Source organism: Parasteatoda tepidariorum, chromosome 10, assembly GCF_043381705.1.
Source record: "Parasteatoda tepidariorum isolate YZ-2023 chromosome 10, CAS_Ptep_4.0, whole genome shotgun sequence".
NCBI lineage: Eukaryota > Metazoa > Arthropoda > Arachnida > Araneae > Theridiidae > Parasteatoda > Parasteatoda tepidariorum.
Genome location: NC_092213.1, coordinates 54,202,254 through 54,221,543, shown reverse-complemented (window position 1 = coordinate 54,221,543; position 19,290 = coordinate 54,202,254). Strand labels below are relative to the sequence as shown.

General features: G+C 27.9%; 1 protein-coding gene across 9 annotated transcripts in view; it reads left to right on the top strand.

Moving 5' to 3' along the window:
- LOC107445231 (nucleolysin TIAR) overlaps positions 1-19,055 on the top strand; it is a 99,319-nt gene extending 80,264 nt beyond the window's left edge. For 3 of the 9 annotated variants that reach the window (XM_043039964.2, XM_071186441.1, XM_043039763.1), the window contains 8 exons: positions 7,505-7,613; positions 7,722-7,817; positions 7,905-7,989; positions 9,689-9,815; positions 10,560-10,717; positions 11,752-11,835; positions 14,041-14,100; positions 18,613-19,055. In XM_043039964.2, the coding sequence (XP_042895898.1) occupies positions 7,505-7,613; positions 7,722-7,817; positions 7,905-7,989; positions 9,689-9,815; positions 10,560-10,717; positions 11,752-11,835; positions 14,041-14,083 (702 nt within the window). In that variant the 3' untranslated portion in view covers positions 14,084-14,100; positions 18,613-19,055. The remainder of the gene's footprint in view (positions 1-7,504; positions 7,614-7,721; positions 7,818-7,904; positions 7,990-9,688; positions 9,816-10,559; positions 10,718-11,751; positions 11,836-14,040; positions 14,101-18,612) is intronic. The other 6 variants (XM_071186438.1, XM_043039810.2, XM_071186439.1 and 3 more) reach the window with 3 other exon arrangements.
- Positions 19,056-19,290: the final 235 nt, after the last annotated feature.

Sequence of the window (19,290 nt, the reverse complement as noted above, 5' to 3'; positions counted from 1 at the left end):
TGCGGTATTTTAGATAATCTGTTAATTTTTTGAAACAAAATTATGCCAATGCAATTCTGCACAAAATTTTTGATAGGTAGTTAAATAGTATAATACAGTTGCCTGTGATTAGAGTTCTGATAAGTATCTTCGTTTTTATGCAATTAACGTTAAAATACTTTTTAGCGACAACAAAAACTGTTTTCCTCAGCTTAAAATGTAATAAAATTAGATTTTAACAGGGTGCGTAGCGATTTTAAAAAGTGCTTATTTTCGTTTTTCAAAAGCCCTTAAAGGTGCATTTTTCCTTGGATGTTTTTAAAAAGTGCTTAATTTTCCCTTTTCCGAAATGTGATATTTTTCTTTACCATGTTGATTTTCGCCACAAATTTTACAAAAAGACATTCAACGTTTTCTCAATTAATTCAACCCCAACCTATTTCGGCGTACCGCCGGTCTGTAGTGTATGAAAGCACCATTTATTTTACATGTTTGATGAAATACTTCCGGGTCTCCACTTGCGTATACTGAGTTGGATTCAGTGGTAAAGATTTTTGACTCTCATTTGCAACCCTGCTGCATTTTGCAAGAGATTCTCTACTTCAAGCTTCATTTTCCGCTCTCTGTAATAGAATCGAAAAATCTCTCAAATTTTTACTGATTACGGGGGCCAACTAAATATTGTAAAAATTTTTTTTCTCTATTAGTGATAGAAAATTTCATTTCTCTTGTTAATTTCATCGTTTGTGACTCGCCATCGTCTTCGTCACTGTAAATAAAACCGGATGAAACTTTCAATTATCAAAAACTTGCTAACCCTGTCTAATTTTATTTTTCAAGGTGCTTAAAAATATTTTTTGAGTGCTTAAAAAGTGCTTATTTTTTTGTTGACAAATTTGGCTACGCACCCTGTATGTAGAAATTNATATATATATTAAGAATTCTAAAAACTGTAAAACGTGTAGTTTTAAAATGTTTACTCAAAATTAAAAAATAGCATTTGATGAAAAATTCAAATTTGATGAAATTCTAAAAATTATCCAAGCGCTATTTCTCCTAATCTAATAAAGCGACCCCTTGATCTCAAACTTTTTTGGTCGAGGGCCGAAAATCGAGAGAAAAAAAGTTGGGGCCAAGTCAAAACTTCTAAAATAAAAAAAATAGGATATACAAGTTTTAATTTGGATATTTAATGAGATGATTGAAATTGTGATTTCATTTCCTTATATTGAGGTTCGAAGTGAGATGTGCTTATTTTAAGAAACTAGAGAAAATGCTTGTCTATTAGTCTACTTGTAAAACGATTTAAGATTCATAGTTGAAAACACTTGTTCACATGTATAAGATGAAGCAAAGATAGCACTGATTTTCTGGGCATGAGATAAAATTTTGAAAACTATCTATTGGTAATGATTTGTGAAACTCAAACTTTAGCATGTTTAGAAACAACTGCTCCAGTTGATTGTTAGATTGCAACTCAATTAATTCAAGCTGCAAATCCGACCTCACTGTTTCACAATAACGTTGAAAGGCATGGTAAAAATATTTAATTCTATTTGAATGGCACTTAAATCCTGAAATCTGCTTTCAGAATCAAAATGGAGTTTTTTCAAGCCATTTTCATAATTCCCAAGCTTTTCCTTATTTAGTGAGGGTATTGAATTTAACCTCGAGAAATAAGACAAGTCGTTCTTAGCTAGCTGCCCAGCTAACAGATTAAGCTTCAGTTTAAAAGCTTTAAGGTGGGCGCAGATATCATCTATGAATTGATTTTTCTCTCTGTCCAAGTCCATTCATCATTGAACGCATGACACTCTTAAATCAACTTTGCGTTTTTAGTAGCTTTTTTACCCGTTAAAAAAAGTTAACAAATGAGTCGAAAAAGTACTAGCCATATCATAAATTTAATAATTTCACCATTATTTACAATGACATATGTGTGCAATTTTTCCAGACCCAAAAACTTTTAGAACTCACGCCGGCTGAAAAATCCTCTCGTTGGAGCTTAAAATGCGCAGTCTGCCACATGTGAAGTGCAATTCACCTATAGTAGATTCCCCATACGTCTGCTCCTCGAGAAAGACAAACCTACGTTGGAGCCAATCTACGGCTATTCTATAAAGAACTTCTGCTTGCAACATCTTACCGATTGAAGCTGTCTGTGCTAACTATTTCCATCAATTTATGCTTTGTAGAACAAAAATAGAGAAAGTAAAAAGGTCATCAAAACTGCGTTAAAAAAGAAACAACTGTAAACAAAGTAGGCAAGAAAATGGATGTATAAAGTATATTGTTTATATTCGCCACGGATCGGCGAGTTAAAATTCTATCCGGGGGCCGGAAAAAACCTTCCGGCGAGCCACAGTTAGTCCGCGGGCCGTAGTTTGCCCATCCCTGGTCTAGACTAAAGGGTAAAATACTTAGTATCAAGCACAGGTATTTTTTCTTCTACTCTTCCATGTTTTTATGTAAAATTTACGCACTTGCCATTTGCTTCAATAGACTATTTGAATCTTATTAAATAGAATATTTGAATCTTATTATAATAGACCACTTCAAACAACATCGAAGAAATAATTCTTGTATGAGTAGTTTACACTTAAGAAAAATCTCTTGAAGCGGCATGTAATTGTGTTCATAATAGGGCCTTCAGAAATCTGGCGCGTAATTATATACCTAGGCACATTAAACTTTGAGTGTTAATTAACTCGTTGTTTACAAAAAAAAAAAAAAAAAAAAAAAAAAAAAAAAAACGGTACTATTTGGAGAGGTGAAAACTGTATAAACGAGGAGGGAGTATCATACTTCTAAATTACACTACACTGCTCACTGATTCAAGGAGAGTACTCCACGTTTGTGACAGTCTGGAAAATTTTAGAACATGGGAGAAAAAGTTGGAAAAATATAAAGGTTTTTAACTAATTCCAACGTAGAAAAATAAAGTTTGACTTTAAGTAAACATATGCCGTTTGAGAGCCCGAGTTTTTTTCAACTTAATATTCTTCTTGATGGCGTCAAATAGAGGTTAAAAAAAAAAAACTAAACTTTTAAAAATATTTGTTTCATAAAAATCAAAAATCAGTCCTAATTTTCAGATGCTTGACACGAAAGGGTACAAGTCGTTTACAGTAAAAGAATATTAGCTTCATTCCAAAATATAAAATTTAGTTATTTTGTATGTTTTTTAATATACATTCGAATTTTGCATTTACACTGCACTTTCTAGTGATATTTCTACCATCATTTCTGCAGCCGTAACTGTGTTTTATTCGCCTTGACTATTTTGATTTACTCCATAATTTCTAATTAAATCTTGCACTTTGTATCTGCGTGTTTTAGTCATAGGTCAACCTGGTCTTTCATAATTAATACGTTAAATATATTTCTCGTTTAAAACTTAAGGAGTCTAACAGTTTTCAGAAGGATGGAACACAAACTATATATATAAGTATTTTGAATTGCGCTTTCTAACCCAAATAAAAATGACAGCAACCACTCTTAGACTTAGACCGTCGTATGGAACACCGATAAGCGTTTACATAAAAAATTTCAAAAACCAATATATGAGACAAGAGTCACGTTTCATATATTTCGTTCTTACAAAGAAATATTTCAGGTATTATTAAATTTAAATGTTAACTTTTTATTATATGTGTAACATGATACGTTGTTTAAGATGCTTTATTTTATGACAGTTTCATTAAAATATTTTAATATTTTCAGAGATACTTTCCTTTTCTCAATTTTAGTGATAAAAAAACAAAAATTTAAAATACTTTATAATTTTTGTGAAATTATGAAATATTTTCTCAATTCTCACTATCTTTAATGTTACAGTTTGCTGTAAAATATTTTTTATTTGTAAATAAATGATTTTTTTTAAAAAAAAATTTCCAAAACATTGCAAAAAATTTTTAAAATTTACTTCTTTTAAAAACAAAGTAAAATTGATGAAAAAAATTTCTGTATATATAATTTAGAAAAGTAAATTTTTATTTTAATTAGTAAATATGCAAGAATACATGTTGAAATGAGTTATTGAGATGAAATGTTGTAACACTAAAACACTTACCCTTTCATGCCTACCTTCCCAAAATAAGGACAATATCTAAACTCTCGAAAACAACTATAGAGGGGAAAAACACTTATTTAATAATAATGTTTTATCTAATAAATAACATTATTTATAGAATGATAAAAATTTATACCTTTTTTTTATCACCATTATAATTTTGAAAATGTGCTCCCACCTATAGATATATGTTAAGAACGAATACTCAGGGTGTGTATTGTCAAATTTTGATGAGTTCTATGTTGTTCCCTTACGAAAATTTTAGAGGAAGCGTCCCAAACGTACGGCAGGCACAAATGCTTTAAATGTTACAACTCAAGGTGAAATCCTAAAAGCAAAGTGAATTTACTAACCCTAAAATCCCACCCCTACAGCGATTACCGCATGTTTTAACTAAAATAAACCGGGACTGACATTTTACAAAAAGAGTGAGTATAATTTTAAAACAAGGAAGATATGGTTGATACCTTTATTGTATCCTTTGAAAAGAAATTTACACAGTATATGATTGTCCATAAACAGGGGTCTGTCCAGGCTGGATTTACTACCGTTGAGCGGTACCTTCACAAATTCAACTTGAGGAAAAACGGTAGTTTCACAAAATACTTTTTCTTGAAATTTTAATTTTGTATTCCTTAAGAAACGATAAATCAATATTTTTGTGTTGATTTTTTTAATATAATTTTTAATTTTTCACGAATTATGTCTAAATTTTCACAAAATAGGTATCTCTCAGAAAAACCTAGACAGGCCCCTTTAAATTAGGATTAGAATTCATGTTTACTTTTGATTTATTCAAAGCGATTCAAGATGTTTATTGTGTAGTAACATCAAATCAAATCATGCTTTAAATAATTAGAAACTTTTTCGAAATGTAATGAATAAATTTTGGTTGCTATATTGGAATGAACGGTTCAGTGCGGACGTTCTAATGACTTTAAAGTAACATTGCAATTATGAAACAGCAAACGGGACTTCATGTGTGGGTCATTATAATGGGGGTCATACTAAACAGCGTATGTATACTGTAGAACTTCGAAAAGTGCTAATGTTAAAACTATTCGTTAAAGGCCTTGTCGTTCTGTAATAAAAAATTTTTAGTGATCTATGCTATTAAATCTATGCTATGCTATTAAATCTATGCTATTTCTATAACTGTTTTGAATTCATTACAATTATCGTTGTTAGTTTCGTCCATTTTTTATCTAGCTTTTATTGTGCTATTTCTGAAAATGGCATAAAATGTTTTAATGTGTTTTATGCAGTTTGTAAATATATGCATCATCACATATAGTGTTTTAAAAGCTAAATGCAAATTGTGTTTAAGTCGACTTTACATACGCCCGAAATTTTACGAAAACCAAGGACTTATTCACCGGTAATATAGTAGGGCATTCGTTGATTGGAAATATCGATGAAGCATAAACAATGAGATACATATGAATAACCCTGTATCAATTTACCGCTTTCAAAAACTATTTTAATATATATATACAATTAGCTTATAGTAATAGTCATTTATAATATTTATACAAGAAATTTTATTTGAGGAAGCATCGCATTTTTGAAGACAAATATATCATCTAGAAGAGGGGTATCCAACTTACATGAGGCCGTGGGCCGCAATTAAAAACACAGTCAAATGGCAGGCCGCAACTTTATCTAAATTTTATATAGGACTCTTTTAATGTTTCAAGGAACATTAAACATTACTGTCAGATTTTTATCAAGTTGTATAAAACAAAAGTATTGAATTACAAATAATAATAATAAATATTTTCTTAGATGCAAAACCTGAGAAAAAAAATTTTTTTTGCACCTTTGGTATGTTCAATTTCACAGAAACAAAGAAATTGGATTTTTTTAACAAAAGAAAAATATTTTAAACTCATAGATTTTTTACGAAAATTGCCCGCAAAAAATGACAGCCAATATGTTTTAGTTCACAGGCCACAAAAAAAGGTTTCGCTGGCCGAATGTGACCCTCGGACCGCCAGTTGGAAACCACTGATCTAGAAAGAACAATGTGCAATGTTTTGAATTTAGAAATTTTTTAGCTCGACTCATATGTTGAGTTTACACCAACTGTGACTTCATTTTCGTCGTAAGAACGAACTACGTAAACATAAGCAGGTGTCTACCCTTATGTGGTTGTAAGAGTGATAATTTATGGCACTATTTTTCGCAATTAATTACATTATTTTCGTTATAAGTTCGAAGTTTATGTCACAAGATCGTTTGCTATCTTAAATTTGTACTTTGTTAAAGTTGTTTACGATGCTATTTGATTATTTACTTCCATTGTAAATATTAAAAGATCGTCTTTCTTTAATTTGTGCAGCTTTCGATTTGTTTTTAATATATTTGTGACTTACTATTTTGATTTTTAAACTAATTTTCGTCCATGAAAAGTTTTTTTTTAAAGTTCTTTTTTTTAATTATTTTTTTCTAACGATCGGTTAAGATGTTTCTAGTCGGGTGGGAGGATCCGTAAATGAACAGAAGAAACCGTTAGGAAAGAAAAAGGGTTAGTTTCGTTTCAAGTTACAGGCATCAATTATCTTTGGATTTGTTTTGAGCAAGTTTAAGAAGGGCAGTTACTTTTACAAAGTTCTTTTGATGTTTTTAAGATAAGTACTTTTAACATTTTAATTTAGTATTCTCTTATTTTAAAAACTAACCGTCTCAGAATTATACCAATTTTGACCTTTTCCCGTTTTTGGTACAGATTAATGCATGGTTTATATTTCATGGCACAGAGGAAAAAGGTGAAAACTTCGCCAAAAGTCTAAACGTTTTTCCTTAGTTTAAATTTATTATAAATTTGTGTTGTGTTTATATAATAACTTTATAACAATTTGAATAAAAGATAAAAGTTAAATTTAATGTTAATGAAAAAGTACAGTAACTTATGCAGTAATGGAGCATTTTTGCAAGGATGCTCCATTACTGAATGGTCTAAATGCAGAAAGTAAAAATTAATCATTAGCTTTTTCACCCAGGTGAAAAAAAAATTTCCTAAATTATGAAATGTAAATTGTTGATCAGAATATTTGTTTATAAATATTTAAAAATAGTAGCTTGGAATCTCCAAGGGAGGAAAAAATTAAAAGAAAATTCTATGTTAAAAGTCTATTTTTTCTTAATATTTCTACTTCATTGATTTTTTTATTTAGTATTTATTTTTTATACAGTATTTATATTTTAAGCTTTACAGTTAGTTTCACTGTCAATGTGCACATATAGCAGGGAGGGGGGGAATAAGTATATAAATAATGTTTATGTAAAATATGCTTTCTTTTTGTTCAAGATAGTTTGACATGCTTTTCTATTTAATTTTTTTAATTTTTGTTGTAAGGTATTTTTTACTTCCTATTTCCACCACCATTTTGATTTTTAAGTAACATTTAACTTTTGAGCTATTTTTAATTAAAATGTTTATATTTTTTGCAGGATGCTGAAAATGCAATTAATGTTATGAATGGTCAATGGTTAGGAAGTAGGGCTATTCGAACAAATTGGGCAACGAGAAAACCGCCTGCAAATAGATCACAAAGTGATTGTAAGTTATGTTGCTTTTTCACCCTTTTTCTAAAATTATTTTAAATTTACTTTTCCACAATTATTTAATTTGCCATGTATTTTAATTTCTTGTTCTCTTTTCCTTCAGCTATTGCCAAACTCCTTACATTTGATGAAGTTTATAATCAGTCAAGCCCAACAAATTGTACTGTATATTGCGGGGGAATAGCTCAAGGACTTACTGGTAAGTTTTTTTCATTGAAAAATAAAAAAATTTTTAAAAAACAACTTGCTTAATTTGAATTTTATGTATTCTTTTTCCCTTTTTCAGATGAGTTAATGCAAAAAACTTTTAGTGCTTTTGGACAAATACAAGAAGTTAGAGTTTTTAAAGACAAAGGCTATGCTTTTATTCGGTAAGATATTTTAAAAAAAAGTTATTTGTTTAGATGTATGTAGGTCTTTTTTGCAAAAATAAAGCTAAGGAGTAATTCAAATATAATATTTGTTCCAGAGTTTTTCACATTTAGTTGTTTTGTGTATCCTTCAAAAATTCGTAACTAACGAATCTTAAGTGCGGTGATGGCAGATAGTTTTGTTTGGGTAAACACATATTGAAGTAAAATGGAGCAAATTTGTTTGAAAAACAAATTGATGGGGAAGTATTTCTACCTAGGTTGTGTAAATTATCAAAAATGAAACATCTTTTTCTCTCTGTTTATATTGCAGCAATATTTTTATGCTTAAAATGTATTATTAGCGCGATGCTAATATTATTTAGTTATTTAGATTCCATGCCATACTGATTTTTTAAAGGTATACCAATTCATAATATGGTGCCTTTTTGAGACATCCTTGATTTTATTTTGCCGTTTCCCTCTACATCGTAACTCCACTATAGCAACCCTTGTGAACAAATGAAGGGTTTTAATATAAAAAAGGGGATAAAGAAATTGAATGAGGAACAGTTAAAGTTACTACTTATTATTTTTAGTTTATATTTTTTCACTTATATTTTATTTCCTATTCAACAAAGGCCAAATATGTTTTTTTTTTTTTTTTTTTTTTTTTTTTTTTTTTTTTTTTTTTTTTTTTTTTTTNCCCCCCCCCGGATGGGCGAATTCATAGTATATCGTAAAGATAATGAAATAATTTTATTATTAAATCTATAACAGCATACAGTAATAATAGAAGATATATTAAAAATAAAATTTACTTTAAAAAGCTATTAAACAAATTGAATCATTAAACACTTCATATATTTTGTTATTAGATTGGCACTAGCCAAAATTTTTTTTTCTCTATTTTAATGAATTAAATTTTATGCTTATGACAGTGACTTTCACTTTAGCAAAAATGTCTAGCATTTTTAGTCTGAGAAAAATCCCAGTTATATCTCTGGCTACTTTCATTTATGTCTTTCAAATAATAGTGTTAATATTTGATTTAATTTCATCTTTACTATTTCACAATTACCTTCCTTGTTCTGTCGTCGTCTCTCAACAATTTCATCCGGAACTATTGCTAAACCTTATTGGAAGTATTCAAATTTTTTTTTTTTTTTTTTTTTTTTTTTTTTTTTTTTTTTTTTTTTTTTGCTGCACTTCAAGGAATTGCAGATATATTATTGCATTATTGTGAGGTCTTTAATGGTTTAGAAATTTTTTTATAAAATAGATAAAAAAAATCTCTTATCTTTTAAAACAACTGTGCTAAACTAAAATATTACTGATATTTACCACATTGTAATAAATTGAATGATTTTCTTTTGGGACTTTTAACAGGTCACTATTCTTTACCTCCACATTTGCAGAAGCAAAATAAGCATCATCAAAAAAATATCTTTTGCAATTTTTTTTAGATTCAATTTAAAAAGTGCACGCAACATATATGTTACTACACATAACAACATATAGAAAATTAAAATTCAACTTTTTGGTAAATATTTTACTTCAATATTTTAGTTTTTCATAAAAATTTGGAATGTGCTAAAATGCTTCATGAAAATAAGAATTAAAATGCCGACCCTTGTAGTAATCCTTGTTAACTTAATAAGAAAAGAAAAATATTGCTCTTCAATTCCTGATCGTATCGTTCTTGCCTTATTATTTTCAGATTTGGTACAAAAGAATCTGCTACCCATGCCATAGTATCAACCCACAACACAGAAATTAATGGTCAGACAGTTAAATGCTCTTGGGGTAAAGAAGCTGGAGATCCAAATAACCAACAGCAGCAACAGGTAAATAAAACCTAATATAAATTTTTCTTTTGTTTCAAATCAAAATCCAGTTAGAATTAAATGAACTTCATAAGGAATAATAGCACGTACTATCTTAGGAAATTATGACACATCTAAAGTTTATGAAAGTATCTTAAAATTAAATGTGATTATTATCAGAGTTACTTGTGACTTTAAAGTACTGACAGCTGTTTGTTTTTCTGAAACATTTAGTTTATGTTGCAAAGCGCAAGAATTTCTAATCCTATTTAGAACAATGATATAGAATTTTATGATTTTTAAAGTTTGTGTTTTAATAAATCAGTTTAAAATAAACTGTCATAACATTCTAAAACTATGCAAGGCTTAATTTTATTAAAGAGTTTTTTGTTTGTATTATTAGTAGATAATATTGTTTTTTTTTTTTGTTGCTATTTTTCCTTTTATCTATTTCTTTTTACTGTATTGACAAGCAAATTGCGTGTATTTTGAATGTGGTTAGTGAACAGCATTTTTTTTTGTAAAAAGTAATTTGTTTAAACATATATAGCTGAAAAGGAAATTTTGAAAATATTCCACTGCTATTTACCTTATTTTTTACATTAATTGTTAGATGCGGTTAATTTATAGATTTAGTCAGAAATTATTCTCTTATTTACAAATCTTTTAATTTTAAATAGATTAACGGTACACTATTTTAAAGAAAATAATTTTTCCTCTTATTAAACATTAGTTTATATTTTTGGTGGATGTATTTGTTTTTAGGACAATCATGAGGCTTTCCAAAGCATAGCTGCACAATATACTTACCCTTACCAACAAATGGGTTATTGGTATCCCCAAGGTTATCCCCAAATGCAAGCTGGCCAGTTTATGCAAGGCATGCAGTATCCCTATGGTCAATACTATGGACAGGGTTTTGGGTAAGTGTCCAGAATTCTTTATTGTTATTCTAATTTATATTACTTTGCATGTAAAATTTAAGTAATGCATGTAATTATGTGTTACCTTGTCCCTTTTTTCCTAGTAGAAGTATTTAAAATTATCAAGAATTTTAGTAGATATAGATTCGTTACTTTTTTTTTTAATTCCTTAAGATCTTTATTTATAGCTGTGATTAGCCTGCAAGTTTTTATGCATTTCATTTATATATTAGAAAAATCTTTTTATTTTTATAATTTGCATGGTTTAGATGTTTCCATCCTCGCATGAGTATAAATGTTATCTTCATTTTAAAGTGCTTTTAGACATTAAAAGGGGTTACATACATGGGAATGAGTAATGTTGGAGAATAGTTGAGAAAACTGCATTAAGAGTAATTTAGTCTGAGAAGAAATTTTTTTTTCCTAAAAAATTTGGTTTGGAGGAGTAATTATCTTTTTACTTGCAGTATATTCACAGCTAATTAATTATTATTTTTTTTGGTAGTTTATCTCTTGCCCATTAAAAGTGCAAGTCGCTTTTTTTCTGAGCTATTGTGGCATAATAACATAAATTTTTTTACTACTGTAAAACCTTGAAATTTTAACAAATAGGACAAAGTAGTACGAGTAGCCTTTATATTTTATATCCAGTAAAACTTGATCATCCTCCCACCGGTATTAACCTTGCTTGCATTTTACACTGATCTGAAATCTAAATTGTTTAAAATTTGTTTTCTTTTGTGTTTGCGTGCTAAAGGTTTGAATGAGTGTTTTCATTGCTAAAACAATATTGATATTTCTGCAGAAGTGAGCGATCAAGTTTGACTGTGGTATTAAAACTAAAGGCTGCAAAATATATATATTTTTTTTTGTTTAAATTTTAAAATAAGCCAACTAATCATGTATTAACATTATTTAATTCAAAAGTAATTTTAAAGTGTTATCTAAGAGTTGTTTTTAATAATTTGGTTTAAGGAAAAATATTTTTGAACCCTACTTTTTGGTTTTTGACACAAAATTTTCTTGCCACATAGCCCAATAAGAAGACGCGATGAGCAACCTAAACAGGCTGCCACAGCTCCCTATGCTAGAGGAGATTTGACTACAGCGAATAACAGGTAAATTCGGACTTCAAGCGCATGATGTAACAATTTGCTGTGCGTTTCACAGTAACCCCTCCTGATAGACAATAACAAGGTTTTACTGTAGTTAAAACATTTATTTTAAGAAAAAGGCAAATTATCTGGCTTAAAATGGTAAAAGCTTGGCTATGCTTAAAAGTAAAACTCCAATGTTGAGTTATGCAAACTTGAATCAAATGGATTTTTTTTTCTCATTTTCTGTTTTATTTTTATAAAACAAATCTTATTTATATGATTTCTTCCATCGCAATTTTGGAACTGCAGTGCTTTTTCAGTTTATTAAAAATTTTTGAATGACTGCTGGTGGTTGTCGTTCTCAGTTCAGAAGTGACTGTTTAAGGCTAACTGCAGTAGGGATAGTTAGCAAGAAAATTAAGTGGTTTAACTGAGTTGAATCACTCTCATAGATAAATTTCAAGTCTGTATTTCAATTGCAAGTTAAAATGTTCAAACAACAAACGCCTGTTAATGGGCCTTTCAGTTGGTATTCATGCAAACTGTCCTCGACTACAGCGTTACTATTGATCGAAATATGTAAGATGCTGAAGCAAAAATGGTTTTCGTTCTTTATTCTTCTATTTTATCTCTTAAATGTTTTATTACTTTTTAATTCATGTGAAATAAAATGGTTACATTTTCTGGATTATTTTCCTTGTGCCATTAAGAACATCACTTTGAGATGGTAATGTATATTTTACTTTTTTACATGTTCTAAATTCTTTTTTTACGGTTATGCTATTTTGATGTTAAATGTTGCTAAGTTCATAGAATGTGTACTAAGCTTTTATTTAAGCTGCTCGCTTATTGCTTGGTAAGTTAGCGTAATAAAATATTAGTAATTAAGCTAAAAAGAATTTTGCATAGTTGAGCTTTTACTGTTGAAAATGAATGTTTTTGTCTTTTAAAGTCAATTAAAAGTGAAAGTATCCATTGCGAGTGAGCACATACAAATTGCTTTTGCTGTTTAAAATTCGGCTCTATTTTAATTGCTTTCATGTTATGTATCACCGGCTGCAATGGCTCCTTGCACTTATTTCCATAATTCCCCCTTACCTTTTAAACTTTCTGCCTGTAGTTCTCAAATTATTATATCCTGTGCTTGAAGTTTTTTTCTTTTTTTTCATTTCTTCTTTTTTTTTTTTTTAATTTCTTTATGTGATTTATACTTTTATAGCATGCATTTTGTGTATTTAAATGTTTTGTAATTACTGTCTATTTTAATAGGTGTTTTTATTCATTGTTTTTTTTTTTTTAAATTCAATATCACATACAAATAAACATTGGATAAATATCATCAGTTTATGATCGTTATCCAACTAGTTTCAGAACGTGAAATTACCAAGTTTCTCAAAAATGATCAAAGATTTTTATCAATCAAAGAAATTTAGATGGAGAGAAAAGTGTGTTTTCTACATTTCGTTAAGGAAACCAGAGCTATATTAGCTAAACTTGTTTCAAAATTTGTCAACAGATAACTTTGCCAATTGAGGAAACTTATAAACAATGGTTTTAAAAAGATTTATATTTACAGCAACAATGTTCCACGGTCTATACGCAGAAATACACGCAAAGGTGACAATGTTTTCAGATGCTTTGCCTTATTCTTTCAGCATTAATAGCCATGATGATGATATATCACATTTTTTCATGATCCAATTTTTTTCTTTTTCCTGAGGAAAATTAGTTGCTGATTTAGAAATAGTTTAGAAATGCTAACTGTCTACTCTCCAATTTTTTGAAATTTTTTTTTTCATTATTATTTTGGCCAAATTTAATTTACAGCTCTGTTTGGGACAGGAACTTAACCTAAATTATGTTTCACAGTTATTGGCAGCTAATTCCTGTTTTTGCACTATTTTAAACTTCAATGAATTCTGCTTGACATTAAAGTAAGCTAATGTGTCTATGGTCTGTGATTAAAATAAACCATTCCTGCGACGAGTTTCTATTAAGGATTTATGGTTTCAATACAGAAATTGTTCATAATTAAAATTTTTTCAAAAATGCATATTTTAATAATAAAAAAAAATGCAGGAGATATTGCTTTCTACCCTTAATTTGTTATTTGCTCAACTAATCTGTTTTTTATTTTATTTTTTTTATTTTTTATTATTTATTCTTCAAAATATTATTATAATTAAAAATTGAGCATAATAATTAATTTTTGAAATGTTCCAATAGCTCAGAGAAAACCAGCGATTCTCAGGAAATTTTATTTCCTTAGGGGAGAAAAAAAGTCAAGTAAATTTCCACTTTATTACTTTTTTTTAAATTTACTTTTAGGATTTATATCTCTGTGAGCTTTTCTTCGAAAACCTAAAATATTCAAGGAATTTTCTTCTTCTAACGTTAGGTTTCCCATACATTTTATCCATTCCATTAATACCAAATACAGGGAAAAAATGTGAACTATATAAAAAGGCACATTTCTGGGGTCCTCGACTTGGTGCTGACTAGAAAGGGGCACCCTATAAAGTTGCTCCTAGTGAGTCCTCTTGATCCAAAATATTTTGAAAATATTGTGCCTGGAAATGCTGTATTTTGGTCTTTTTTAAGAGCTGCAGTTAAACTGACGCTACTTTTTTAAACATCTATATATTCAAGTTAAAAATATTGAGAAAACATGGAAAATAATAAAAATTTATAAAAAGAGAAGAAAAATAATGAAAATAAAATATTTTTTTAAAAAAATTAAAAAATATATATATTAATAAGTTGGAAAACAAAAAGATATATCTTCCTCAGCCCACACAATCATTGCCAAAGCAAAATATAAGTACAATAATTTGAGGAGCTCTAAAAAAATTGAAACGAAAATAGCAAACGGATAGCAAATTCAAATGAACTTACACACACCGCAATCATTCAAGAATATTTAAAATAATTTCGTAAGAAGATTGCCAGGTTACAAAATATGAAAACAGAAGCTCAAACTGAGTTAGAAACGTAAATAGAGGGATTTTTTACATCTCGTTCTTACTGCAGTACTGAAGCACGTTTGATTAGTTAGCTACCAAGGATTGACCCAAAAATGGATCTGCGGAAGGTAATATTATACTGGGTAATTTGAAGAAATTAATAAGGTTTATATTTAATTATACAATTTGAATGATTTTAGAAAATTAACATAGAGAAAGAGAAACATTATTTACTCATTTTGCTCAGATTTTTATCCATGGATTTGCACTGTAAGCAAATGGATTGCACTATCAAGTTCAACATGAAGGAAAATTTAAAATAACGTGTGTTTTAAAATTCAAATCTGAAAGATTTCTATTGAAAGTTAATAGTATCACTAAAGTATAGTGGAAAAATATTGTCAGATGTCAAAGAAAGGAAACAGAGTGTCAAACCCATAGGAAGAATTTAACCAAAACTAAATATTTAATTTTGTATTTGTCAACTAATTTGAAATTTTAAAAAGAGATAAATTTTTTGGTCTTGGGTGTACATATATAATTCTGCTGCTAATAGTTTTTGCAAAACTGAAATAAATTGTCCGAAATTAATTACCACATTACTTCTGGAATTGTACGAAATTGCATTGTTTTATTTAATAGTTTTTGAGTTAAGTCAGAACGAAGTAACTTCAAAGTGCCAGATTTTCCATTTAAGTTTAATGAGAGAAATGTAAATAGTTATAAAGGAATTTAAAACTGCAAAATCTTTTTTACCATAATATTTAAAAAAAATTTCTTCACTTTTGGAGCTCCAAGGGAATGTCTGTAATTGCAAAATATCTGGCTTGGTCTGTCCAGATTTATATATAAGTATGGCAGATGAAAATAAGTTACAATATTTTTTCACGACCTATTAAAATTTTTATTGGAATACTACATGAATTATAAGATTATTAATAAATTCAAACAGAAATAGAGATATATTGTAATTTCAACTCACGAAAGCAATTGATTAAATCCTTGAGATAAAACATGACATCGAGAAAGTGATTCTTTATTTCTGATTTAAATGAGATAATGAAAAAATGAAATGTCAATCAGTTTGAGGATAAAAAAATTTTAAAACCTGCATTTTTTAGGAGGCCAATTGCTATTACGTTTTTTGATATGGATAATGATTTAGGTAGTAGTAGATAATGTGAGATAGTAGTATTCACTACAATAAATAGATAATGGTGGCAAATTACAATAGTGAGAAGTTAAACAAAATTAATATATAAAAAAAAATTTAACTTTTAAAATTAATAATTCGTTGCATAATTTTAAAAATGTTAAATATATATATTTTTTTGTTGCTACATATCTGCAAATCCAGAGTATTTTTTCTTTTCTCTGTCATCTTAAAAGTATTCAGAATTAGAGCCATCTGTAATAAATAAAAATTAAAACATGTTAAAAGATTAGTTAACTGAACTGTTATGTTTACTTTAAAGAACTTTATATTTACTTTAAAAGGGAGATACAAAAAAAAATTGTTTTAGTTTCAAGTTGGCATTAAAACATTTATGAAGAAATGTTTTACAATATGAAATTAATAGATGAGAATATTTCCTGTATCTTGCATTGATTTAAAAAAAAAAAAAAAAAAAAAAAAAAAAAATCAAATTATGAAACGTTTTTTCCCTGTAAAACAAGTTTTCTGTTAGATGATGAATTTTTAATTAATGCACACAAAATATCTGGCTATTTAAGTATTCATGCAGCTGTTCTTCAGTTCCCATATTTTGAGAAATTTTTGATTTTTAGCAAGGCAGCTGCAAATTAACTTAGCTTCCAGTCTGTTAATTTTTTTTTCTCACTCAGGTGAATTCAGATTATACTTATCTTTGTAAAAAGTATTTTATTTCAGAAAAATTGGCAATGTTGCATTTCTTCATACAGTATTCTGTCTAATTTAAGATAGCTATGAAGCTTTGAATGAGTAGTGCATTATTTTTAAAATTAATAGAGAATAATTACTGATTGTGAAAAATTTATCTTTCAGCTAAAATTCTTTTTTTTTATTTTTAATTTTGAATAGTGTTTTTCAGTTCTGTGCAATGGAAGTTAAATCAAGTTGGGTACCAGAGTTCTGCCATTTTTTAGCTTAAAATTATAATTTTAAAAAAATAATAAATTAGGTTTTCTTATATACACATGACTTGTTTTTCAATCATAAATAGCAAAATTGTCCAAAGATGTTAGTTTTTTAACAAATTAGAAAATGTTAGGAATTTGAAATATTTTTTGAACAACTTGACACTAGTGAAGCTCCTAAGGTTCTGAAATTCTTCGAAATTATTTCCACTTTTTGAAATAAGAAAATTATTTTAATTATTATTCTGTTACAAAAGATTTTTGATAAAAAAAAAATAGCTAGTAATAACTATTTCTAAATTCTTTTACAGTATATCAAATTATTAATAATTCTTAGGTGTAATATGATTGTAAAGCTCCTTTCGATGCATGTTAGCTTAGTTGTTTTTAGTATTTAGTTTAGTAGTAAAATGGTTAATTATAAAACTGTAAATATTTAGTAGGAAATATATTTTAGGGAAAAGGGTTGTATTTTTATTAAAGTAAATTAAATTCTTAATAAATCCCTCTCCTGTAAGTTCCTGATCGAGGCAGACTCACATCTAACTGGTTAAAATGTGTGAAAGAAATTCAATTTTTGAAGATGCAATATTTTCAAAAGGAAAAGGTGTGCATTTGACTTATTTCTTGTGTAAAACAGCTGAAAATGATCTTAAGATTTCTTATGAGAAGTTGTGTAAACAAATTTTTTATTGCTGAAAATGTATATTAACGACATTCCCATAGTTAGTATATAAAGTTGGGTTGATTTCATCCTATGCAAAATAAAAAGTAAATTGAATACAGATTTTGTTTTTTATCATGTTTGCAGACTTGGATAAAGTGAACTTTCGGCAAGCAAGATTTAATAAGTGTAATAAAGCTCTATATTTGATTATTATATTTATCAGAATTTATTTCTTGATAGTTAGGAGCTTTTTGAAGATATAAAACTAGTTATTGACTTATCTTTGTCTATTTGAATTCTAAGCCACATAGAACATTCCAATGATAATATTTGATAAATATTTTTATTGCAATTAATTTTCAATTTAATTTTTTGAAACTTAAATAATTCGCTCTATTCATTTTACAATCGATAATAATACAAAAAATTATTGTTTTTGTTAAATTTTAAGTTTTTGTTCATGAGCATACCAAAAACTTTTAACGGAGTTCATGTGTTTGTATACATTATGTATATCCGCCTATACGAAAAGTATATCCAAAGTTGTTTATACATATTTTTTTGAAGAAACTATGCATGTAATAATCTTAAAATATTATCATACCCTCCCAACATTTGAGGTTTGGTCTAAATACTTTTTTTATGGAATGAAAGGAGAAATTTTGAAACAAATCTAATTTTTTCAAAACATTTATCCGAGTTTCTTAATCTGAGCTTTAGTTCATCTGACTTTTTTATATAACTGTTTAAATAATTTATATGTATTGGTAACCAAAATTTTTTAAAAGCTAATTTATTAAAACATTAATTCAACATCTTAGCTACCATTAGGAAATACATTTTTAAACTACTGAAATTCGATCGTTGTTGGAGTGAAGAAATAATTTCTCACTCAAAGATGTTAAATTGCCTTTACTATAATAAGCTCAAGTGAAATAATCAGCGGATTTTTTTAGTATGGATTAAAAAATACTGCTAGTTTAATTTTATAGTGTTAAATATGTTAGTATGTTTACAAACAACTTAATTCATTATATCTTTCTTTTTTAGGTGATTTGAAGAAACTGCCAACATTATATGATGTAGATTGACTTTTTTGAAATAGCATTTACCTTTGCCGAGGCATTCGACATCCCCGACACCGAACGTGTTTCTTACAACTTTTGATTTATATTCAGATATATATAAGCGTTCATGAAAAAAAAAATATTAATGTGTATATTTGTTACTGTCAACTCCTGTGAGAGAAAAAGGACTGAAAAGGAATATAATAAAAATAAAAAGCAAGCTACATCATATAATAAATATTATAAAGAGTGGAATCATATGCTCCATATCGCAGAAGAAAAAAAAATAAAAAGTTGGAGAAACTAAGATATTTTAATTTTAATGTAAGAAAAAAAATTTTTTCATTGGTTTAAAATGTAAAGCAAATGTAGTTATCTCATACATCAATTCTGGCTCCTAGATATGAATAAAATTAATGTATCTGATTTGTACTTTTGTGTTTATTTTTAACTAGCTCTCTCTTGCTGTTACATTTGTAGTTGTAATAAACTACTCGTATACATTTTGTAACTTGTTTGATCTCATTTTTTTAATCAATTTTAATATTAATTTGACACACCGTTTTATTTAGTATAAAGAAAGATGCAAATGCACTCTACATTAAACTAATGATCTGTAGTTTTAAATCTAATTTTTTCTTTTAATAATGAACAACTTATG